The sequence below is a fragment of the Mchenga conophoros genome, linkage group LG10, assembly GCF_057382185.1.
Source record: "Mchenga conophoros isolate Kocher_MC1m ecotype Shallow Benthic linkage group LG10, M_conophoros_male_GT1.1, whole genome shotgun sequence".
NCBI classification, from domain to species: domain Eukaryota; kingdom Metazoa; phylum Chordata; class Actinopteri; order Cichliformes; family Cichlidae; genus Mchenga; species Mchenga conophoros.
The window spans coordinates 14,993,993-15,017,730 of record NC_140535.1 but is presented as its reverse complement, the minus strand read 5'-3'; the positions used below and the strand labels follow the sequence as shown (position 1 = coordinate 15,017,730).

The following is a 23,738-nucleotide window of genomic DNA, read 5'->3' as shown; positions in this document are numbered from 1 at the left end:
TGGTTTTGTGTTGTAGCCCATTTTAATCAACTAGCCAAATGCAACCATCACTCCTACATTAACTCAAAATTTGCTAAATTTATCGCAAATAACTTTAACTATATGCCCTTACAGTACACACATCTTAAAATACTTTCTGTGACATGGCGTCCCTAAAGCTGTTGGGGAATCAGTGTTTACTGAAAATCTTTCAAGAGGAATTCAAAACTTACTGGTCTTACGGTTTTCACTTTTTATTGTTCTAAAAATTAGAACTTGTGTGCACCAGATATTATTTATTTGTTCTCTATATCAGATGTCAAGTATTTGATACTACCTCTTTTCAGGTACAGTCAATTCCGGTTTAAAATAAGAAGAATCTATCAACAGAATGCGAACAGTTGCAATGACTTTACGTCAAAACTATGAATTATTTTGCGGAATTGTCAACCAAAGTTGAACCAGTGTCAGTCTGTACTTTAATTTAATACTCAGTGATACCTCTGGGTGATGTTGTGATGCATTAAAAGAAAAGAAAAAAGAAATATGAAAAGCAAAAACAACAACACTAATCAAACCCAGCCCATTGGTAAAAAGTTACCTGCTGGTGGTGACAGGGAGTGCATAATCACATCTGGAAGCTACTAAAAACATTACAATCCGTACATATTTTTGTTTTGACACAGATGTCATTCCTCACTCAATGGACTCAAGCATTCTTCTTTCAGCTGTTCCATCTGCCTCCATCTCACCCTATCCCTTACCATCAGGTCTAAATTCAGTATCCTTTACCCAGTATATTCACTCTCCCTCTTTTCCACATGTTCATAAAGGTAAACTACTATGCATTAATAATAGAGGCCCGCTGAGTAATAAGTAAAATAAAAAGTCAAAGAGAACACCGTAACAGTTTAGCCAGTTTTAATAGTTTTAAAACACTTGGTTTGGAAAAGTACAAAAGTGATCCTGGACACCACAGTATGAAACCAGCCCAGTAATGTAGGGTGATAGGTGTGTTTGTTTAAAAAGCATCTTCTACAGACATGTTAATTTCAACTGGCCTTACCATACACATACTGTACTCACTAAAACAGATACAAGCAATAGTTTAAATACATTGGCTGACCCCGGTGATACATTTACAAGTGACTCTTAAAAAACTAATTAAAAGAGGGGCAGGGGAAGAAAAAGTCTGACCACAAAGCCACCCGGTATCTGGCAGTAAAATCATGCAGTATTACAATCGTTCCACTAAAGAGAAACAGCAAAGCACTACAGCTGTCACACAGTGAGTAACTGGGCAGCCAAGAGACGGCCTTTCTGAGTGCTCATTGGTTGGTTTTATGTTTATGAACCGTTAACCGAGAGATTTCTCTACTGTCGAGCAGCAGCTCAGTGGTCGCCTTTCCCACGTTTGCATACATTGTAAAGTTGCACATGGTCTCCGTTAAGGAGCATCTGTCTTCCACAATCGTGTCCATTTACAAAAATATAACTAATTACTATTGAAGAAAACCCCAAAATGTGGGATATTCTCTTAGTATGTTGTGAGGAAATACAAAAAAAAGCTAAGAAATACAGTTGAATAAATAAAATGCATGACATCCATAAACATTAAGTGGCTGCATTGACAACGTTCTCCACATACTGTATGCACACCATGGTTTTTGTTTTGGCCCGGCAGTGTTTGATTAAAACAAAAAAAAAAAGAAAAAAAAAAAAGGACTCCATCCTCCACCACATCCAAAGTCATATCCTATGATCCAGTGGAAAAGCCGCCAGAAAATATCTAAAATACATTGATTTATTTAATTAGAGAAAGAAGGATTCTTTGATTTAACATTTCACTTCCATGTACAACATGGTCTCTGGCTTTTTACCAATTTAGAAGTAGTTGATGTCGATGGCAATGAGGAAACACAGGAGAGAGACTTTCACAGTGTTACAAAAAATGAAGCCGCTCTGTGTTGTCACCCTGGCCGGCCTATTGTTAGGGTAACAATAGTGAACTTCCTGTCCGGTCAAACTTTTTTCCCTTGGAGAGCGCAGCCACTTGCTTCATCAACTCCCTGTTCTTAGCCTGTGGAAACAAAATACATAATGAGTTATAAATGTTGGCATATAGGGTTAAAAAAAAATCCAATTAGTAACATGCACACTTTTACACTGTTACACTTAGAAAATAACTATAAAGACAATTTAAGACCGACACGTTTGATGATGATGACGGAAATGGATCAGCTGACACAGTGAACCATCCCTTTATTATCATAATACTAATCCATTATAACCTTTACATCATTGCAGAACATAATTCCCATGAATTGTTTCTCTGGTGTATCAAATGGCTACATTACCACACCTACTGGAAACAGCTGGGCAATTAAAACTGACACAGGTGAAGACTAATACTAATGAGGAGTAAGAATCTGAAACCCTCAGTGTCACACATGTATTCCTACCTGCTGTTGCTCCATAGCTTCTTTGTGTGATTTCTCCATTTGATTCATCTTCACTCTCATATTTGACTCCTGGTACTGAAAGTCTGCTTTGAGCTCTGTGAGCTACGAGAGAATTTGGTCATTAGAAATCAACCCCTCAAACAAAGCAAAGCAAAAGCAGAGGTCAGCTGAGGCAGATTAACCTACCTTTCGGTCCTTCTCAAGGATGGTCTGATCCCTCTGCTGCAGAAGTCTCTTCAGTGACATCACTTCCTCCTTCAGCTGGCTGATGAGAATGAAGTTGTCCGTTCCCCCTGAATCCATAGACTGGGTAATGGAACTACTGGAGGGAGAAGGAAATGAGCATGAAGCCAACAATGGGAACGGCATAAAGGAAAACATATGTAACCATAATATAGCACATAATGTGCTACATCTGTCGTACCTGTCCCCGTTGGATGGCTTCATCTCCAGTTTTGGTTTCTTCTTTGGAGTCTCCTTTTGGATTGAAGACGATTTATGGCTGCAGAGCAGATGAAAAAGGAAGTGTTCACTCTGGGAATAAAAACTCAATAAGAGCCTTAAATAAGAAGGCAGCTTTACCTCTGCTTCCACAGTCCCTGCTCCTGTTCAGGACTCAGGCTCCCACTCAGCCTGCAGCATATGACAGACACATAAAACATTTATGTGTTTTTTAAACTTGAAGGGCTGACTGAGCAGCCTGGGGACAAAACATGCGAGGAAAGAGGCGATACAACAGATGACATACTTGTGGTGAGAACTGCTGTGTCTGTGTTGGTGATGGTGATGATGATGGTGCGATCTGGAGTGGTGGTCTTTCTCATTCAGGGATGAAGAGTTGGAGGAACCAAAGCCCTTCCTCTGCTCCTTAGTCTTCTGCAGGACACGGCGGTAGGAAAGCGTACAGAGCCAGCACAGAAGTTTTCCATCCACCTGAAACAGGAGGTGATATTAGCTCATAAAACTTGCTACTAAACTGTACAGTAGACTGCAAGCAATTCAGACTCTTACCTTTCTCCTCCCCTCTTCCTTACGGTCAAAGGCGCATTGCTGTTTGCATTGTTCGCAGGTCTGTGGAGGTCCATATTTCTTCTCTGAGTTAGTACAACGCTGGCACTTTGTCCCGATAAAAGCTGCAATAATGTTACAGTACTGGCAAGGTTTGGGCTGCAAAGACAAACAAACGAAAAATAAATAAATAATAATAAAAAAGAAAATGCAAAAAGTGAAGCAGGACCTAGCAAATACAGCTAGTATTACAAAAAACCAGGAGAAATTTGCTACTCACCGTTCCAAACTGTTTGACGTTCTGGGCACATTTCTTGCAGATTGTATTTGTTTTACTGCAAAGAATAAAGACCGGTTTCAAGCCAAAACAAGCTTCAACGAAATTCATTGAGTTGGCGTGAATGAAAGCTGAACAAACATCACTGGGAGGTGAAACATCTCACCTTTCCTGCTGAAACTCAGATCTGCAGTATGTGCACTTCACTATTGGGTGAGCGATGCGACACTCCTGCAGTACAAAAACAAAGAAATATCATTTTGTGGCACACGACTGTCTGCTGGTGAATGGTGACAAACAAACAGCACTACTGCGGTCTATTACAGTGGAAACTGCATTGCAGGTGGTGCGTATTGTGCGCTGGCTACAACATCTGTGAAAACACCAATGTAAATTTTCTCTATACAAGCCCAGCATAATGTCACAGTAGGGTTTCCCATTGAGGGAAACAAAGGCATTATTAACAGAACAATCATGGTTTAACAGACTTTTTGTGACAATGTCTAGGTCTTAAAAAGATTAATTAAAAATAATCTTGAATGTATCAGTTAATCTAGTAGAGGTGGGGAGATCGATATGAACAGTGACTGTATTGACACCAAAGCCGGTATTGGTATGAGATTGATATAAGTGTTCCTTTAAGTTCAGTATGTAGCCTTCTGAATTGTGCTAAATACATTATTTTTTGGAAATGGAAAAAATATACCTCAAACATGCACAGTGAAAAATGTCTGAGCCTTTTTGTGTTGACTGTCATATCTATGTTACTCATATCCTGTTGTTTAAATGTGCTATAGAAGTTGACCCAAAGTGTTTTACAGACAGGCACATTTATATCCCAGCTCTACAAAAGACCAAGTTTCAAAATCCATGAACAGCTGAAAGTTATGTTTTATTGTGTTAACTAATTATTGTGAACAGTAAAAACGGTGATTTAGTGTTCCTTAAAATTTGTTCAGAATTAGCCAGGTGAAGACTACTCATCTCATAAATCACGACACACTGCTCTCTCCTACATAAGCTACCTTTACAGGTTAAAAGTAACGGTACTGGTATCGGCCATGCTGGCTCTATATTTGGTTGGTATCGCACGGCACTAATGCAAAGAAAAGCCATGGCCTATGGAAGAAAACATCTAAAGGAAAAATCAGCCAGGTTTGCTTCAAGGTTTTCTCCATTTAAATATTTTTTCCTTTGCCAATAAACGAACTCTGCTCCTCAGCTACAAACGAGAAAGACTACCAAACATGTAATCTACATTTTTTATTTTATTTACCGGGAACAAATATTCAACAGGTAAACATGTGGTATGGTTGTGTTGTTGCGCTTTAAATAAAGAGCACGATGTACAGAAGTGATCTAAACATGGTTACGTTAATACGGTTGCCTTCCAACTTGTTACATAATGTGAGCCTGTCTAACCTGCTACTTGTTGTAGCACCGTGACACCCCGGCGGCAAAAAACAAAAAAAACAAACAACAAACAAAAAACACCCGCACACTCCTTCACTCTTTCGTGTCGTGATTGTTTGATTATTCTTGTTTGCAAGCAGACTCTCTCTCTCTCTCTCTCTCTCTCTCTCACTCACACATACACTCCCAAACCTTGCACAGCTGTTGGCCCTGCGACAGCTCCTCGAAGGGGTACCGCTGGTTACACTTCGTACAGGCGTACAATGCCGTAGTTGCCATTCTCGCCCAACTAAAGCCAACGAGCTAGAAGCGGATAGCGGAGTCCAGCGGTAAAGCGATTAACAGCGCGGTTTCCTTTCCTTTCTAACCGCTCGCTAACTGACAACCAGGAGCACACACCGTGTTGGCATCCAGCGTTAGCTAGCTTGGCTATGTAGCGTACAGCAACACAGAAATAGCCTAGCTGGAGGAAGCAGGCGAAGAACAATAAACTCCAAATATCTGCGATCTTGCACTGCTCATACGTTTTCCAGCCAAGCTAACTTGTCAGCAGTCGTTAGTTATGCTGACACATAAGCAATCCATTAACAGCAATCTGGCGATTTGTATTAAGTTTCCGCTGTTCTCGCCAAGAAAGGTGTTTTTCCTTGTGTTTTCCTTCTCTCTTTTTGTATAAACGCCGTCGTCGTCATGTAACCGGAAGCGGCCGACGGCTCCCGAAGAAGAAAGGAAACCTATCGCGACACAACAGCCGCACGCGGGATTTAAGTTTGAAATCTGCAGAGCCAATCACGTGCCAGGATTCAGTTAACACGTTTTCGTCTTCTCACACGCTACACCCGGAGTGCAATGGAAATATAATTTTTAAACAAAGAATGGTATTTTTCAAAGAGTGATTCAATAATAATGTTATCTTATTCGATCCAATAGCCACTGTGTATGTTTAGCTATCAGGAACCTAAACAGTATCTGATACCTGTACTTCTAAACCGTTTTCCAGTCTTTCTATCCCAGACAGATGTCTCTATTCTGTTTAAAATAACTATTTCAGGTTTTTTGTATATATGCAAGTTGAACTACTGAAACTCAGTAGTTTGTATGGCCCCAAAAAAGGTTGCAATCATGCCCGACAACATCGGGGCATGCCGCTAATGAGACAATGGATAGGGTCTTGGGGGATCTCCTCACAGATCTGGATCAGGGCATCACTGAGCTCCTAGACAGTGTGAGGTGCAAACTGCTGTCAGTTTGCACCTCACACTGTCAGTAGTCTGATGGACTAAAACTTAAAATCCCAGAAGTGTGCTGTTTGATTTGTGTGGATTGGATTAGATGTGGACTGAATTTAGGTCAGGTGAGCATGAGGACCAGTCAATCATATTTATTCTGTCATTCTCCAGGAACTGCCTGCATACTTTTGCCACATTGAGGCTGGGCATTGTTGTGCACCAATAAGAACTGAGGACCCACTGCAGCAGTGTACGGCCTGAACCTGCATCCTGGTACCTAATGGTAGTCAGGATGCTGTTGCCTAGCCTGCAGAGGCCTGTGTATCTTTTCATGAATTATCCTCACAAGACCATCACTAATACACCACCAAACTGGTCATACTAATTGATATTACAGGCAGCATAACATTCATAACGTCCATGCTGGAAGAGTTGCAAAATATAAAACTAGTGAAAAAAAAGTCAATGCCCTCCACTTATAAAACCATTCCTGTTTGCAAACATAAATGGAAATACAGTATATCCAGTAGCAAGCTTGACTGATAGGGTTTCATTACATATTATTCTTTTCAGCTATGCTTTTACTGCATTGGCAGTGTATTTGGGATCATTGTCACGTTGAGAAATTAAGCTGTTGCCAAACGGATCCTTTCCAGTCACTGGATGTGATTCAGTCACAAACCAAAACAAAACCAATTTTAAAACGCTAATCTTAAACTCTATATCCTAAGTAAACAACTGAAAAAACACAAATATGCCAGAACTGTGGTCCCATTTCATTGTTTATTTATTTCTTATTACTGTTTTGTTAGTTTATCTCTTCCATGTTTTTTCCTCTCATAAATTTAATTACCCACTGTGCAGTTAGCAAAATCAGTGTTGTGGGTACTGACTTTTACCTTCTGTATGTTCAAAATGTGCTTAGTCAACATAACAAGTTGATTAACCCCCCCCCCCCCCCAAAACAAACAAACAAACAAACAAACAAAAACAAATAAAACCCAACAGATTGTATATAAAGACGTTCATGATTTGTCATTTTTGTATAGAAAGTGTAAAGTTTATACACCATGGTCTTTACTGGTTTGATCCACCTGTTGCAACCATAATGGGACTTGTGTCTTCTCCCAAATATGAACCAGGAATCTTTTGCTTGTTAAACATGTAAACCACAACACTATGGACTCACCCGTGTAACAGTTGAGTACTACACGCGAAACCATCCCTATGAATTTTATACCTGCAAATTCTCAGTTTTAAAAAAGTGTCGCTCCACGAGTGCTCCGATTGTCTTACATTTGCAAGGTCTTCTATGAGTGAAGTGAGGTTCTTGATATTGTGTACTGGAATAACTAACCAATAAGTAAAAAAATACATAAATTGAGATAGAGGAAATACCTTCAGTTGTAGTCTTTCTTGATGAAATTGTTCAATGCAAACAAAATTAGGAGACTTCTGGTTCAGAAATAGCTGTTTGTATTGTAATTAATTACAAGCCTCAAGCTACAAGCTTCTTGTATAGTATACACATGCATACATATGCACAATGCCTTTTTTTTTTTTTTAAAAACCCAAAAAAGGCCAAAAGTTGACTACACAGCATCAGCACTTTTATTAAACTTTTTAACACATTGGCAGTTAAGAGTACAGTTGGATGTTCCTGATGCCTGCAGTATATCAATTTCCAAATTCAAGTGTTGATCTAATGAAGTGCATACAGGACTGCAGCCTCTTTGCAACCACATGGAATGGTGTCACTTAGACAGCTGTGCATTTTAAAAGGATTGCAACGATCAAGATCAGTGGCAGACATGATTTACATACAAATATAGCTGCATGAATTCAATGTAAAAGTCACATGAAGAATCTATTACTGGGTGACGGATGTCTTAACGCTACTATATAAAGATAAAACAGAGAATAAATGAATGTTTTCAGATTGTAATTTGGTATTAGGTTACCCCACAGTCACACTGTAAATTCCAGACTTTTATCCTTCTTAATTTACAGTAAAAGGCACTCTTTGTCCTATTTTTATGGAGAGATCAGAAATAGGGCTAGTGTTATTAGAGTTGGCTAATATCTGAAACACGAAACCACAAAACCCAAGAAATTGACTGGAGGATGCTGCTGTTGTTAGCAACATGCTAATGTGACAAACCATACTGAATCCTTGAGTTGCAGCTTTATTGCAATTATTTGAATACGCAGCAAAAAGGCTACAGGCTGAAACCATCACATTGTTCTTTTGTCATTTTCCCAGTCATTCAGGACAAGGCACGGGTACTTATTCAAATTTGCAAAACGACATAAAAAGCCCATTATTTGTGTAGTTACACATTCTTCTGCCAAAAAGATTGGCTGATAATAGCTTTAAAAAGCCTCTGCGAGAATTGTTCCCATAGGACTCCTGGGACAAATGAGCTATTGCATAATCTTTGCAGCTTATTAATATTGCATGGGGACGCAGCTAATCAATTCACGACACAAGACAGAAGGTGTCTGCGAGTTATAAATACACATCTGGAACGAAAGATAATAAATAATGTTAAATAGTTGGAAAAAGGAAACTTACAAAAGATAAACCACTTGGTGAGAGAAATGTCACGCATGACAAAAAAACGTTTGGTCTCAACAATCTAAAAAGATTTGTAAAGCTAACCCTAACTGCTTTTTAATGCACTTTATAACTACTTTTTTTTTTAATATCAGAAGAAGCTAACATCACAGCCCTTAAGCTACATTTCATTTTAATATTTATCAACTCAACAATTTGTTTTAGTCCGTGTTTCCTTGTGCTAAAAATCACTTCTGCAGCACTGCATAGCCTCACAGTTCCTTCAGTTATAGTGCTTTCAAATCAATAGCAAGAAATGAGGCAAGTGTTCCTATAAAGTATATAAGGCATAAACATTTAGTGTACTTAAAACAAAACACTGATTGTAGGTAGGTCGATATGCTAAACAGTCCTTGCTATTCTGGGTACGTATCCTCTCAACCTCAGAGGAGGAATACATATGGCTGTAGGCAGGTGGTCTGAGACAGACACTTCTGTTGCAAGCAGGCTCTACATGACCTGTGAGAGATGCAAATACAGTAACAAATACTACTTATTCTGACTTTTGGTGGTAGTGTATCAAAGCGGCTTATTACTGCTGTATGACACCTTCTCACAAGTGCGGTTCAGCTTCTGTGACCGTCAACCGAGGGTTGAGTAGCGTCAAACAAAGGTCTGCACCGGAGTGATGGAGCGTGTGGGCGAGCCTGGCCGCTCAGAGGCGGAGGAAGCTGAGCGATTGGCCACCTCTCGCTGTAATTCGTCTACCCTTTTCTGCAGCTCGGCGCGCTTTGCTAATAGCTCCTTGTAGCGCTGATGAATTGGTTCCTGGTAAAAGGGAGGGAGAAAAAAAAGAAAGTTAATTGAGTAAAATTAAGTGCACGAGTGCCAACCTCTGCCCTATTCTCTCAACTTTTTCTCTGCATGCGTTCCCAGTTCCAGGTGGACAGGGCAGGGACTCTTCATCTGGGATTACCTAGACCTAGACTGTGAATTTCCTCACGATAAAGCTGTAGCTGGTACTTCATTCTTTCTTTTTCTTGCCCATCTACCTGCCTGCTACCATGCCACACATCACCTTAGTTTCCTCCCAGATGGCAAAGTTTTTTCAGTTATGGAAGACATCCCACCTTCAGATCCTGGACGAGTCCCTAGTTTGTCAAAAACTGGTTCATAAGCCGATGACGAAGTGTGAACACACTGCACTGGGTGCTTTGTGCAACAATGTTAAGAACATCACACAGTCACATCCATTTATGCTCGCCGTTACAGTGCAGGTAGCTTCTGCAGTATTCTCCTGAACAGCAGGTGTCACCACTCAGACAATACTGCCACATAAACGCTGATATTAGAGAAGTCAAAGTTTCCCAGAGTCTTATCTTTTCAAACTGCTGTAACATCCCCCTCTGTGAATCTGAGCTTCAGTAGTGATGTGTCAGTAAAACAGCACAACACACCACATTATAGAAACTGAGAGGTGCACAACTGGCAGAAATGGCCAGCGTCAGTGGATGTGACATCAACTTTAGCCTCAGTGCCATTTGTGAGCCACTGCAATGGTGGGTATCAAACGGCCTTTGTGCAGACTTGTATAACTGTAATGCAAAACTAATGAGCTGTCAAAATCACTAAGATCACTCATGTAGGGTGGAGATGAATCTGAAGGTATGTTTGGTGCTGTCAGTACAAAAACAACATAATGACACTGAAGAGAAACTAAGGTGATGCGTGGTGGCCAGTAGGTAGGTGAATGAGAAGCAGAATGGAGTGGCAGCCACACCTTCATAGTCTGGATAGCGCCCAGGTGTTCCCAGTTGGCAAGTAGGGGAATGTACTGTGAGTATAGGGCAGCGATCATCACACAAGTGAAGTCCAAACAACAGCAAGTCTTCCTGACGTACCTGAGGTCTCATGCGTGGGTTCCAGCGAATGTAGTAGCCAACCCAAAGCTCCAGGTGGCGTAAGCTGACTGCTGGGAACAGTACATGGTTAGAGTAGTTCACATACAAAGGATTGGTGAAGTCCTCCAGCTGGCTGTTAATATATGACCACAATGAGACTGTCCTCTTGGGAATCTCCTGTAACAAAAAAGGAATGTGATTACACAAACCATACGAGTGAAAAACTAATTCATTCTTGTGCCATCTCTGATTCGTATTATGCTAGTTATTAAGCTGTATTATCCCAAGTAAAACGATAATGAGAGGGGGGGGAAAAAAAATCATAAAATACCGAGAAACCAAATGAGCTTACTTCTTTTAACCTCTGCTGTTCACTGTTGCACAAGAATGTCCCAAAAAGGCAGCTGTACAGGTGATCCAGGATGGTCACCAGGAAGTAATCATTAAACTCAAAGGCGGCAGGAAACTTGAATTTAAAAAAACAAAACAAAAAACAGCTTGATTGCAATCCTTGAAAGAACCTTTTCCTAAAACATTTCAGAACCTTAACTCAATATGTGTCACTTACCTGACGAGTTAACTGCCAGACACAATCAATAAACTGAATGAAAACAGGTGAGCGATCTGCATCCGTGTGGTTCTTATCTCCGTGACCAATGCGCTGCCAGAAACAGGAGCATAAGGAATCAGTGATGAAACTAGACTTCCAGCTGGACCGAAGTGGAAAAATAATCTGTTTACCAGTTGGAAGCGATGACCAAAGCTCAGCCACTCTTTCTCAAGCAGCACTTCAAAGCCGCGAATGGTGCGGTAGTAACCATCCAACATGAGCATAGACAAGGAGGTGAGCTGAGCCGTGCGGTCCCAGCCGTCGCTGCAGTGCACCACAACCGACGTTTTCCCTGACTCCACTTTGTCTGCGATCCTCAGCGCTCCAGCCAGGATCAGCTACAAACACAGGACCAGAAACACACAAACCATTATCACTGCAATATTTTTACAATGTCCTTTCCCAACCGATGGGTCACTATGCTCACCTTGATGTGCTCAAGCCAATGAGTGGACTCCAGATTGGAGAGCCAGTGGGAGTCCTCGATATTGGGGTAGACAACTTCCTTCAGCTTGCGGAGCGACTCCCTCATCACGTGGATATTGTGAATATCCAAGAAAACCAGCTCAGCGTTTTGATAGGCATCCTCGCTTTCATATCCACCCCCTTTCATCTGTGGGAAAGTAGAGGATGCAGTGGTTACTAAGATCCACGGGGCACAGAACAGAAAAACAGATCCAGTTAAATTATTGCCAACGAGACAGTCCTGAATCAGTAGTAGTAGAAGCTACATTAAGCAGCAAGGTCACCACAGCAGGTAGAGTTTTTAATGCCGGATGCCTTTCCTGACGTGGTCCTAAAGGGGATTTGTGTCTCTAGCTGGAAACAAACCAGGGACCTTTTTGCTTGCCAAGTGAATGCGTTAACCACTACACCACTGTAGGCACGACACAATAGAAACTAGTGATCTTCTAGCTAAAGAGCTCAGATTTTACCTTACTGCTCAAATATAGTACTGATTGCATGCTTTATTTACTTTAATCTGCAAAGACAACGCATAGCTAATACACTGTACCAGCTAAAAACTCAAAACTGTGCTTGATGATGCACAGCAAATAATAAAAGATAAGAATCTAAATCTGGCTACGGCTCCATACGAGCCTCTTCATTTTGGACTTTCGTGTTTATTTTTAGAATCTATTGGGAGATCTTTCATCCACGCTTTGAAACAAGCCTTGAATCAAACTTTGTTTCAGCTCTCTTTCCCCTTCCAATAATGCACACACGATCACCGTTAAGGATAGCTACTCTCTTTGACATCATGAACAACCACGAGTAGAAAAAGACTGTCTGAAATGGACCATTGAGAAAAGTCTGAAGCCTGACCTTTTGGCTCACTGGGATTACTATTATTGTCATTGTTATTATTTGAAGCTTTGGCCATGTTTAACATATGTATCAATCACTGTAACACAATGTAAAGTGGGTCCCATTAAATAAATATAATTTAGAAAATGGACCTTGTTGGCAGCAGCGTTGACGCTGGGTCTGGCATCAAAAATGAAGAGTTTATGTGACTGAGCATTAGCATCCATGATCGCCTGCAGGTATTTCTCATCCTCTTTGCTGCGCTTCCCGTTCACCCCAACCATCGGCTGACTGCAGCGTGTCACTGTTGCCTGGCTCTCTGGATGGATCCATGACAACACCTTTAAATAATGTGTAGCAGAATATCAGCACAGACTGTCCTGCAAGCCGGGCACACACAGACAATTATAGTACCGCTGAAAAATACGGTCGCTCACCGGTATCCTTCCCTTTGCTCGGAAGGCAGCGACTCTTTTCAGCTCCTCGTCTGGTATGTTAACAGGCACTGCCAGTGTTGATGGGTACGTGTCGCACAGCTCATAGTGATCGTTTACTTTAGTTATCCTCCAGCTTTCATTGGGTATACCCTTGACAAAAAAAGAAAAGACATAAGTAACCGGTTTTATGAGTGCACTTTAACATTTAACAAAGCATTCTGCATAACTTAAGTACCTGTCTTTTATATTCTGAGAGAGCATCATACACCTTCCATCCATTTTCAGGAAACACCTGCCCATATTCAAAGGCAAAGATTTGCTGTGGAGAGTGGGGGAGACATTTTTCAGTTGGTTGTACACGAAAAACAGTTTGTGCACTTTGTAAAAGACCTGTGAAAGTTAGACCTGTGAAAAACTAAGTACACTCCACAATTCAGTATCTTATGTAACCATCTTTAAGAGCAACAATTTGAAGTAATCATTTTCTGTATGACGTTATCAGTGTCTTGCATGATGGTGGAGGAATTTTAGCCCACTCTTGAACACGTTGCTTGAGGTCATTGAGGTTTGCAGGTATTTGTTTAGGCACAGCATTTCAAATGGTTTGAGGTCTGGACTGGCCATTATGTTTTACATTTGAAACTGTGCTTGGGATCATTATCTTATTAAATGACCCAATTAGGGCCAAGCTTTAACTGTTGAACAGATGGCTTCACATTTGACTCTAAAATACTTTAGTTCTCTGGCTCTCCTCCACAGCGTGTCTTTGTCCTGTCTTCCTCCCCTAACCCCTAACTGGTCACGAGTGATGGCCGCCCCTCCCTGAGCCTGGTTCTGCTGGAGCTTCCTTCCTGTTAAATGGGAGTTTTTCCTTCCAAATGTTGCCAAAGTGCTTGCTCATAAGGGGTCGTCTGATTTTTGGAGTTTTGCCTGTATTATTGGAGGGTCTTTACCTTATAATACAAAGTGCCACGAGGCAACTGTTGCTGTGATTTGGTTCTATATAAATCTAACTGAATTAAAATTGAACTTAGTTTTCAGAGGACTACGAATATGTGTTTCCCAGTACTGTATGTGCAGGACTATAAAGTCAGCAACAGCATTGCTGGGCAGTACTTACCAGCCCATTGGAAACAGGAAAAGCGAATTTCATCAGCACTTCAAAAATGGACTTCCTGAGGGTGTCCTCCATCTGTTTGTGTGCAAATCGTAGATTACGAACATCCTGTAGAAATGCAGAGCAACAAATCATGGAAAAACTCAAGGGCTAGCAGCTGTATGCAAGTATCATTTCATCACAGCCAAGCGTTATTACCAAGAAAGGTAACGTAGAAGTAGACCTTTGTAAAACTTCACTATTTCTTAATGGGCTATCTCTGGCAGAGACAGAGATAGCCCAGCTCTGTCTCTGCTTCTCAGTTGAATAACTGTAAACTACTTGGCTATTTTGCAACTTAGCGATTCTGTTTTTTGTTTTGTGCATTTTATGTTCAATATAGGTATTTGTTGTGCCTGAAAATGAACAAATAAATGAAATGAAATGAAATGAATGAAAGCAGTAATTCTTTACAACTTTCACAAGCTTACTCACTTTGCACACCAGCCCATAGGACACATCGCGACTCGAAGCGTTTCCAATCCTTTCCACGCGACTCACCACCCCAAGTGGCAAGTCCAACATAAATGTTGAGTCCTGGAAATCAGCCAGACATTAACAAAAAACATAAATCTTCAAAATACAAATTAAAAATAATCAATAACATACCCTGTCCATAGATTTAAAGAATAGCCTGTAGTTGGTGACAGTCACAGTTCCCCTCAGTGCTCCAGTGAAGGGACAGAAGTAGGTGACATCTTGGGCTATGAATAAAAATAAGAGGATAAAGGTGATGATGCATTTTTGCTGTTTTGATGGGCTGTGATTGCAGATGAAAGGAAACCTACCCATGTCTTGCACGGTTTCATTTGGAAGCAACTGCAGTTCTTCTTTGTCTGAATCTCTGATGGCCTGCTGGAAACATATCATCTTTAGTTCTGAGTGGTCTCTTGACTGGAAATGTTACTCAAACATATAGGATAGGATGGGTAAAATTAAATGTGTAAAATCATCTACCTTGGCAGATATTTTGGGCTTGACCTGCAAAAAGAAGAGGAGAGCCACGCTTCAGTTTTTAAATTAAAAAAAAATGTTTTAATAGAAAAATAATAGCGGTGAAACATATGCAGGTCACTAACCCTGAGCTCTGGGGAAAACTCTGCAGAGGTGGACACAGAATCCGAGGACATAGCAGATGGTGGTTTGGCCTGGGCAGAGCGGTCAGAGCGAGAGGTGGAAGTGCTGGTGGAAAGTGACATCACACAAGTGAGAACCATTTATTAGGTGCAGTCTTTTCTTTTTTGGGGGGAGTTTTTTTTTACATATCTATACGTATTCGTATATGTAATGACAGAAGACTCAATGACTAAAAAAAACAGAGACATCTGTTGAGATTGGCCCTTTTTTTTCTCAGACTGAGACAAAAATTTGTTAAATGTATATTTTTCATTTTCCAGATCCCCTCTGATGGATCTGGGCATGCACAATGCCCTCAAGGAGTCGTATAACTGAGGTTAAGTTTAAAATTATACAGGATACGAACACTAAAATGCAAAAATGTAAGATTTTAAAACAGATTACAATTCCGGCAGCATGCTCATCACCCGGTGACATCAGGGCGAGGGGTTAGTGTCTTGTGTCGGACTACTGATTTCACCATGTGCACACGTACCTGACCTTGCAATACTACTCACATGGAATGAGCTACTAATCCCTTTCTCATTTCTCTTAATAGTTTTTCTATATTCATTTGTATGCGCAAAAAATATTACCTTGGAACAGCTGCATTTTTAAGTACCTCTGAGCATATCTTAAACTTAACCTGAATTATCAGACTCCTACTTTATATGCATGCCTATAAAGTAATTGTCAGAAATGAAAAATATACATATACTTGACTAAACTAAATTATGTTCTCCGTTATAATTAGAATATCATCTGGAAATTTTGATCTGTATTAGACCATCTAATGGTGTTTTTGTGATGGAGCGTGTCATGTTTGCTCAATCCAACATGAAAGCTGAATGAGATTTGCATTTTCATTTTTCAACTAAGAAGTTTATGTCAAAAAGCTATTCTACATGTTTTATTTTGCAGTACTATAAAATACAACTATATCGCAAAAGAAAGTGAAACGAGTTGTTTTTGTAATGAGATTTTTATTTACTGTATTTTAATTAACCCATATTGAGAGGGATTTTTTGTGTTTTGATTTGTTTTTTTTTAATTGCAGATCCCGATTCAATTTTATGGCAAAAGGAGCCAGTGAAAACTTCAGGCTTTTATTTATGTCGACGGAACTTCTTTTCTAATCCATCTTCAAAAATATCTGATATACGAAACTAAAACGCTACAGCAATTATTAGATATGTGCAAACCACAACATTTTGAGGCAAATCAGACGTGGCTGTGAAGAAAATGTTCTAAAAATATTTCATGATTTGAGAAAGTGTTTTTAACTTGTCTGGCCCACACGAGCGCAAACTGGGCTCTATGTTGTCCATGGACTGAAATAAGTTTGACACTGTTTGGGCAAACACTCTACTACATCGAGGCTCTGTTAGCTTCCGTTTGACATTTCTATCACATCACAGCCTGAGTGATTACTGGAGCGGATCGATAAAACTGCGTTGTCCTAATTTACAGTTTAAGCTGCGTTGGTCTCGTAGCGCTCGTAGGACACCGTCACTGGTGGATAACATTAGTCACAGCGGAAAAGCTTACAAGAAGTGTACTGAAGTTAGACACGCTTAACTTTAGCTATAAAGCCTTAATAACTAACCCATGCCGATAGTGTCAAAACTTTTGGTTAGCTTAAAAGGCGGTGTCTGGCGGTGAGTTTAGCTACCTGGACAATGAATCTACACTCGGCTGTCGGGAAGAGGAGCGCTTCGAGCCCAAGCTGTCGACACTCCCGCTCTTCTCCATGTTCTCCTTCTTCAAGTGTTTGGATAACCGGTATTGGGAGTCAAGACTTTACCGCTAAAGAGCCACTGAACGCTTTTAAATCCCTCCTCCGAGTGAAGCAAATCCCCACAAACAAAAGGAAGCTGCCATCTTTTCCCAGAAGCCTCCCAATCCCCGTCACAGGCAGGATCGTTGGAGGGCGCGCCCTCTGCTGTCTCTCTGTGGAACTACAACTGATCGCGTGCAACGCGTTTCTCTCGTGCCAAACCTCTGGCTACGCAGTAGAAAGTGGATGACAGGATAATGCTTATTTTTAATGAAGACGTACACATTGTCTAATTATCCACCCAACGTCCACGTGGGTAATGTCACTGCCTTGGGTCCATAATAATGAATGCTGGAATAATGAAATGGCTAAAGTGCAGTAAAATTAACTTTAGTACTGACAGTAACTTAAATCGTGTTTACATTCGTGTCAATGAAAGACTTAATGCAAGAACAATAGAAATAGTCACTTTTGTTTGACTTTACTGCTACTTTCTATTGAATGAGATGAAGCTGATAATTTCAAATGCAAAATGGATTTTAGACAAGAAGTCTACTGTATGCAGCTAGGTTTAATAAGAAGGGAGAAGCTGTATCTGCATGGAAATACACCAAAATTAAATGTGCTCAAATTGTTCAACAATTCTGCATAATTACAGACAATTCATTAAATGAGTAATAAACTGGGAATATTCTAATCTTGATGAAGTGGAACATGTAGTTTGGATAAGATTAACATAAAACTTGCACCTTTATTTTACTGGAAAGTTTTGTGTGTATAGGATAACAGTATCCTGGTGACTGATGTGCTTTTGATTTTTCAGTCTTTTTATTTTTAAGGGTTCATAAAGCAGTTTAATATGAAGACACTTTATTGAAAAAAAGAATTCCACAAGAAATGTGACAGACTGACAGGGTGTATTGTGCCTTTGGGATGTGCCTGATTTAGACTTCTGCAGGAAATCCAAGTTGTACCTTCTACTGCAACCGAAACCCGTCTTAACTCTACACTGTAACCTTCCATGTCATTCAGTTGTTGCAGTCTGCATCGACCTGAGATGTAGCTATATTTCTTGAGAGGTGCAGGTCAGGTTGCGGTGTAGGGTTAAGAAGGCTTTCCGGTTACGTTACGATTTCCCACAGAAGTCTAAATCAGGCTCCAGCGCCCCTGTGCCCTTGAATAAGATAAGCAGGGAAAAAGTCAATGACACATGGCTGCATAAAGAAATAAAGGCTTGACTGCAGATCTCTACACTGTTTTGAATGAAATGTTTGTGTGCGTGGAGCGGCTAAACAGAAGGAAGATATTTCCTTGTGATGGTCTGACTGGATCCTAATCTAACTGTGCATTTGTGGAGATGCTAGTTTATATAATCTCTGCCAGCTGAAAAAAAAAACCCCCAAAGAAAATAAATGTCTGGTCACATTTTAAAACTGCACTTAACTTTTGACAAATTTCACTCAAAGGATGTCACGTTGACACATTTATATACAGCATGACTGTACAGATGGATACGTGGTTAATAGCATGGATAGATGGATGACTGTACAAGTATTAATCAAGTTCTATACAGAGTTTATTTGAAAAACCATGTACCCTCCGCAACAGAGGGTAGAGGAAGGAGACCAAACACATTTGATAATAAAAACAAAAACAATACAAATGACACAGAGGAAGTCCTCTACTTTACATATTTCTCCATAAATTTCTTGTGAAATTCAGAGCGCAGTGTGTCATTCACAAAGCGTTTCTCCTTCCGTGCTTCGTCCACTCCTTTGGCACAATTCTTGAACACTACGTCATCATCCCACCTTGAATAATATTAAGAAATGAAATCAAGATTAGATTTAAGAGGCCTTTTCCCCAAATACAAACCTCATCCTGTGTTTTTACTGTGTGTATAAGTGAGACATACCTTCTCTTGACTCTGAATGAATTCTGGTTCTGGTTCTGTTGCTGCTGTCCAGCCAAATTAATCAGTGGATTGCCGCTCAAGATATTTTCCATTCGAATTCTCTCCTCCTCTGCCTTTTGCTCTCGTTCCTAAGATGGAAAAAATAATATTTTACTGAATATAAAGAAGTAACATTTCTTATGTTCAAATGTAGCATCTTATTACAGTTAGTGCAAACAGAACAGCCTAAAACAAAGTTACTTTGCGTTCTTGCTCTTCAGCACGCTCTTTTTTAATCTTCTCCAATTCAGCCAAAAGAGCTGCAGTGTCATCATCATCACTATCTTCATCAGAGTCCTCGTCCTCATCATCCTAATAAAATAAAAATAATTATTAAGGGAGATTAATCAGTACTAATCACCACTCAAGTTAAATGCCCAAAATGTCTTGCATTGCAGACACTCACATCAGTGAGAGGATCATCAGCATCAAGGTTAGCAGCTGGAATCTGATCCAGTCTTGGCCTCTTTGAAGATGATGAAGAAGATGATGATGATGTGGTGTGCTCTGGAAAAAATAAGACCAACATAATGCTATATGTGAGAAAATAAATATAATCTAAAATATATTTTACATTAACAGGAAGTCTAATTTCTACAGGAAGTCTAATTTCTGCAGAAAGACCAACCTCTTGGTCCCCTCTCTCTGGTCTTTTCACGTACTGCTACACGCTCCCTCTCCTCCAGCTCTCTGCGAAAGTCACGGGCACGGACCTCCTCGGGGGCATCCTGGGTAGGCTGCCTGCAGAAGGGAGAACATTTGCAGATCAATAAACTCTAATGTTCATCCAGAATGCTTTCTGGAACACTTTCACCACTCTCACAGTGAGCAGACAGATGATGCAGTAGGAACTGATCCGAAAGCATCTTTCCCTCTAGCAAACCAGCCATCAGATCAGGTAATGATAAAACTCCATTCACATTTGATCATCTGACCTGTACTTGATCTTTGTGTGACCTGGAAGATCTCGACTGGAGTACTGCTTGGAGAGAGCACTCAAATCACCTTCTCCTTTACCCCTCCCTCCTCTTGCCGGCTCAAATGTTGGTCTTGCAGCTGTAGTCATCTTTGATGGCTCTGCAATTAGACACAGGGGACATTAAAACTATCAAACAGATGGAAAAGCTGCAAGCAGTAAAAGCAAAAAAGTCACGGTGTCCATTATCAAATTGCAGTTCCCTACAACACAACAGGCGTTTACTCCACTTATGTGTTTTATAGAAAGTCAGAAGGCTCATCTTTTTGGTTTTTAGACAAGCTGGTACAACAGTACCCTTTCCCAAATATCAACCATCCATTCATTAAACCTCAGTGGTGATCAAACCGCTTATAGTTTGCATGTGTTTCCATGTTTGCAACGTAAATAACATTTGAGAGGCATTTAGATTACAAGTTACGTAATCTTCCTAACAAATATCATTTGCTCACATGCTAAAACTCCAGGTCAATCAATTAAACCTATAATTAACAATTCTCTTATTAAACTGCGACTGTGGCATTTTAAACACTTCTTTGTAGGATAAGTATCAGCTGCCAACAGGCAAGTAAATGAAAAGAACAAATTAGCCTGCTAGCTGCTAAAGCTAAAACGCTGCTTCCTATAAAAGCCGATGAGGTTGAAAACGACAGTAATTCGAGCCTTCAGTAACACGGATAATGTTTCAGAGAAGTGATATTACAGCCAAAAATAAAGGAAATAAAAAAAATCCATTAAGCAGTATTTAAAAATTAGGTTTAAAGCAACAACACTTACAAAGCCGCTACCACACGACGAAAGGAACGCTGATACAACAATCAACGTCACTTCCGGGGGAAAAAAGATGTGTTCAGGAACACTCAGAGAAAATAGCGTGCGAAATATGAGACATTTTAAACTTCTTACATCTCAACACAGCGTTGACACGACTAGGGTGTACGCATATAACTTAACAAATATGCTACAGCCTCTCCAATTTTTATTTTGCTTTCACTTCACTTTCACTTTATTATTTTTTATTTCACTTCCAAAAGACTGATAGACTAAACTGACTACAGGGGCATCAGCGGAGGAGTGACCTGTCTTCTATAGTGCATTGTGTTACAGTGAAGTAGTGATGTGTCAGTTGCAAACGAAATGGCTCTTAATGAGCCGGGTCTTTGACGTGAACGACGGGAGCCGCGGGGTTTTGTCTTTCCTTCTCTCACCCTCTCTCTCACCCTTTTTTCGGCTTCACTCCACACTCGAGCCTTGTGCCTTGCGCTGGGCAGAGGGGGGAGGAGCAGTAGTTACACTCTCAGTAGCACAGGAACAGAGCAGGAGGGAGAGAAAGAGAGCCAGGGACAACAACATCACATTAGAAAGGTATAGTAATCATCCACAACTATTTTCAGTTGCAGATGATAAAGGATTCAGAAAGTTTATTTATGCAGGCTCATATGACAGAGAATATACATCTTCTTTTTGTTTTCATATTTTAATTTATATTTAATTGTGTTGTGGTTTTCAGCGTTTTGTGTTGTTTCATTTTAAATTTGTTTAACCCTTTAAGACCTACCATAGAACCAAGGCCGCCAGAGCTTACTTTATATTTTTACATGCTGTAGTGCCATTTTTGGGAGCATTTCAAGTTGCTATACATCAACACAACTGTTATAGCCCATATTTTAATAATATGTATGCATTAAGTCCATAGTAACTACATAAATTGCAAAAAAGTGCAATAAACTACAAAAAAATTGAAAATCGTTTTTTTTTTTTTACATATATTTCTACTTGGAGAAATTTAAGAGGTTTATCTTTCAAAACTTTAAATACAAAAAAGTTGCAAAAAATAGTTTACAACAACAGGAAATTTTGAGTGTCTTCATAGTTTTATTTTTGAGATACACCAATTTTTATATACTGCAGGAAAAACGAAAAACAATCCTATGATGCAAATTTGCAAAGAAAACAGCATGTGCATCAAAATAAACTATTTTAAGCAGTGTTCTAAGCATCCCAGCAACTATTCAGAAAAGCATAAAGTCAAACATGACTTATAAAAACACCAGTATAGGCTTTTAAGGCCTACAAGTAAAAAACTACATTTTCCGCGAAAATGACGTCACTCCCGGTTTCGGGCAGGTAATGGAGGACATGTGATTGTTCCGCTGACGTCTGTTTCAATGTGGGAAGTGTTACGAATAGCTGATCGGATCGGCAAAGTGTGTTTCTGGAATATTATGTTTTTGTTCCTGCAAGCGCTTTTTATGCAATATTTGCAAAGCTATAAGTGGAAGGAAACCATGACCTAGGACAAGCTGATGGCATAAGATGTAAGTACAACTCCTCCGGTTTCATATGCAAAAAAAAATTATTGCGCTAGCTTACGCAGTTCCGGTTCTACAGGGATTTAAAAATAGTTACGCAAAACGGAGCGTGCTGCTCTGATCGGCTTTAAAGGGTTAAAAGGAAAAAGCTGAAAATTTAAATAGTTAAAAGTTGAACTGTGACTAGTTGGTTTTTGAATTATATGATTTATTTATTAGATTTTATGTGGAGTGAATAAATAAAAGTATATTTATGGTGGCCCCTAGAGATAAAGCGCATACAAACTCCAAAACACGTAAAAACTCCAAAACATGTTAAAACACAACAGAAGTGCTCCAGGATGCCAGGCCCAGTGTTGAGCTTTTGTTACCTAGAGGCTACACAAGCCAGCAAGTACCAACAACCGGATTTGGTGTGTGGTAGTAACAGGTAAATGAACTTTTTTTTTAAATTATTTGAATATATATGAGTGCTTGTGTATAAATACACAAACAATACACATATGCTTTCAATTGTGTAATTTAAGTGATCTAGGTAGCTCTGTTTTGAAGTTCAGTTAACGCTAGAAATGTGTTTTGGAGTTTGTACATGCTTTGCCTCTAGGGTCCACTGTATATATTTATATATAAACATATATAAATAAAACGACTTTTTTTTACATTAGTAATTCCTTTTGTGCATAATTTTATATTATTGTTAATAATAAATTAATTAAAGCAACAAAACAACCTGAAGAGCCGGTTCAGAGCCGAAAGAGCCGGCTCTTTTTAGTGAGCCGAACCAAAAGAGCCGGTTCTCTAAAAAGAGCCAGAAATCCCATCACTACAGTGAAGGAGTTAAGGGAGGATGCTGTTAAGTGCAGAGCTCAAACAGATGCGTAGAAAGTGCATTCAAAGCACAGCCTCCCTGTAATGGTATCACAAACAACTCTAACACAGTACATTCAGTAGTTTTGGAGTAGTGTTGCTACACTCACCAAAATTGCTACTGCTATTCTTATTATTAGTAGTAATACACCTTACTTATGTTGAAAAAGACACACAGTTTTAACGTTGGCCCCTTTATGTGTGTGACATGCATTTTCATGACACAAAAAAATGTACACTCCTTCATTACTAATTGTACACATCATTCACCACTTCGATGGTTTCTCTTTTATCTCGATACTGTTCTGTGAGAGAACCAGGAAAACAAGTGGTTCTACTGGATTCCACTTAACGTTCAAATATTTTCTGTCTAAGCAGCAATACTTTTATTTGTAATTT

At 39.8% G+C, this 23,738-nt stretch overlaps 3 protein-coding genes across 6 annotated transcripts; all 3 read right to left on the bottom strand.

Moving 5' to 3' along the window:
• Positions 1-883: 883 nt before the first annotated feature.
• On the bottom strand, positions 884-5,875 carry fam76b (family with sequence similarity 76 member B). 3 transcript variants are annotated; one of them, XR_014894129.1, is made up of 11 exons: positions 5,332-5,873; positions 3,893-3,957; positions 3,730-3,784; positions 3,453-3,608; positions 3,190-3,374; positions 3,024-3,074; positions 2,866-2,943; positions 2,628-2,763; positions 2,442-2,543; positions 1,860-2,059; positions 884-1,768 (listed from the first exon to the last, which is right to left on the bottom strand). XR_014894129.1 is itself a non-coding variant. In XM_085288682.1 (10 exons), the coding sequence occupies exons 1-10, from the start codon at positions 5,416-5,418 to the stop codon at positions 1,970-1,972; spliced, it is 1,002 nt and encodes a 333-aa protein (XP_085144808.1). In that variant the 5' UTR covers positions 5,419-5,875; the 3' UTR covers positions 884-1,969. The 3 variants fall into 3 exon arrangements, 2 of the variants coding, with proteins under 2 accessions (XP_085144808.1, XP_085144807.1); XM_085288682.1 differs by having other exon boundaries at positions 884-2,059; positions 2,628-2,760; positions 5,332-5,875; XM_085288681.1 differs by having other exon boundaries at positions 884-2,059.
• A 2,081-nt stretch (positions 5,876-7,956) lies between these two features.
• On the bottom strand, positions 7,957-17,449 carry mtmr2 (myotubularin related protein 2). Of its 2 annotated transcripts, none has more exons than XM_085288678.1 (16): positions 17,126-17,449; positions 15,417-15,519; positions 15,295-15,318; positions 15,126-15,192; positions 14,947-15,041; positions 14,773-14,874; positions 14,302-14,406; positions 13,417-13,500; positions 13,182-13,331; positions 12,897-13,085; positions 11,864-12,049; positions 11,568-11,774; positions 11,395-11,487; positions 11,179-11,292; positions 10,827-11,003; positions 7,957-9,753 (listed from the first exon to the last, which is right to left on the bottom strand). In XM_085288678.1, the coding sequence occupies exons 1-16, from the start codon at positions 17,203-17,205 to the stop codon at positions 9,589-9,591; spliced, it is 1,941 nt and encodes a 646-aa protein (XP_085144804.1). In that variant the 5' UTR covers positions 17,206-17,449; the 3' UTR covers positions 7,957-9,588. The 2 variants fall into 2 exon arrangements, with proteins under 2 accessions (XP_085144804.1, XP_085144805.1); XM_085288679.1 differs by having other exon boundaries at positions 15,126-15,189.
• Positions 17,450-18,788: 1,339 nt separating this feature from the next.
• cwc15 (CWC15 spliceosome associated protein) lies at positions 18,789-21,030 on the bottom strand. The gene is made up of 7 exons (XM_085288680.1): positions 20,938-21,030; positions 20,120-20,261; positions 19,813-19,925; positions 19,591-19,691; positions 19,386-19,496; positions 19,146-19,273; positions 18,789-19,041 (listed from the first exon to the last, which is right to left on the bottom strand). The coding sequence occupies exons 2-7, from the start codon at positions 20,248-20,250 to the stop codon at positions 18,912-18,914; spliced, it is 714 nt and encodes a 237-aa protein (XP_085144806.1). The 5' UTR covers positions 20,251-20,261; positions 20,938-21,030; the 3' UTR covers positions 18,789-18,911.
• Between the last annotated feature and the right edge of the window lie 2,708 nt (positions 21,031-23,738).

Excerpts from the sequence above, each read along its gene's own strand:
- fam76b (XM_085288681.1), bottom strand. The coding sequence starts at position 5,418 with ATGGCAACTACGGCATTGTACGCCTGTACGAAGTGTAACCAGCGGTAC. Across the intron at positions 3,785-3,892 it reads TCTGAGTTTCAGCAGGAAAG|TAAAACAAATACAATCTGCA; the intron begins GTGAGATGTTTC and ends TATTCTTTGCAG. Across the intron at positions 2,944-3,023 it reads CAGGGACTGTGGAAGCAGAG|CCATAAATCGTCTTCAATCC; the intron begins GTAAAGCTGCCT and ends TCTGCTCTGCAG.
- mtmr2 (XM_085288678.1), bottom strand. The coding sequence starts at position 17,205 with ATGGAGAAGAGCGGGAGTGTCGACAGCTTGGGCTCGAAGCGCTCCTCT. Across the intron at positions 15,193-15,294 it reads AGCCCAAAATATCTGCCAAG|CAGGCCATCAGAGATTCAGA; the intron begins GTAGATGATTTT and ends ATATGTTTCCAG. Across the intron at positions 14,875-14,946 it reads TCTTTAAATCTATGGACAGG|GACTCAACATTTATGTTGGA; the intron begins GTATGTTATTGA and ends GCTGATTTCCAG.
- cwc15 (XM_085288680.1), bottom strand. The coding sequence starts at position 20,250 with ATGACTACAGCTGCAAGACCAACATTTGAGCCGGCAAGAGGAGGGAGG. Across the intron at positions 19,497-19,590 it reads CTGATGATCCTCTCACTGAT|GATGATGAGGACGAGGACTC; the intron begins GTGAGTGTCTGC and ends TTATTTTATTAG. Across the intron at positions 19,274-19,385 it reads CTGAAGAGCAAGAACGCAAA|GAACGAGAGCAAAAGGCAGA; the intron begins GTAACTTTGTTT and ends TTTCCATCTTAG.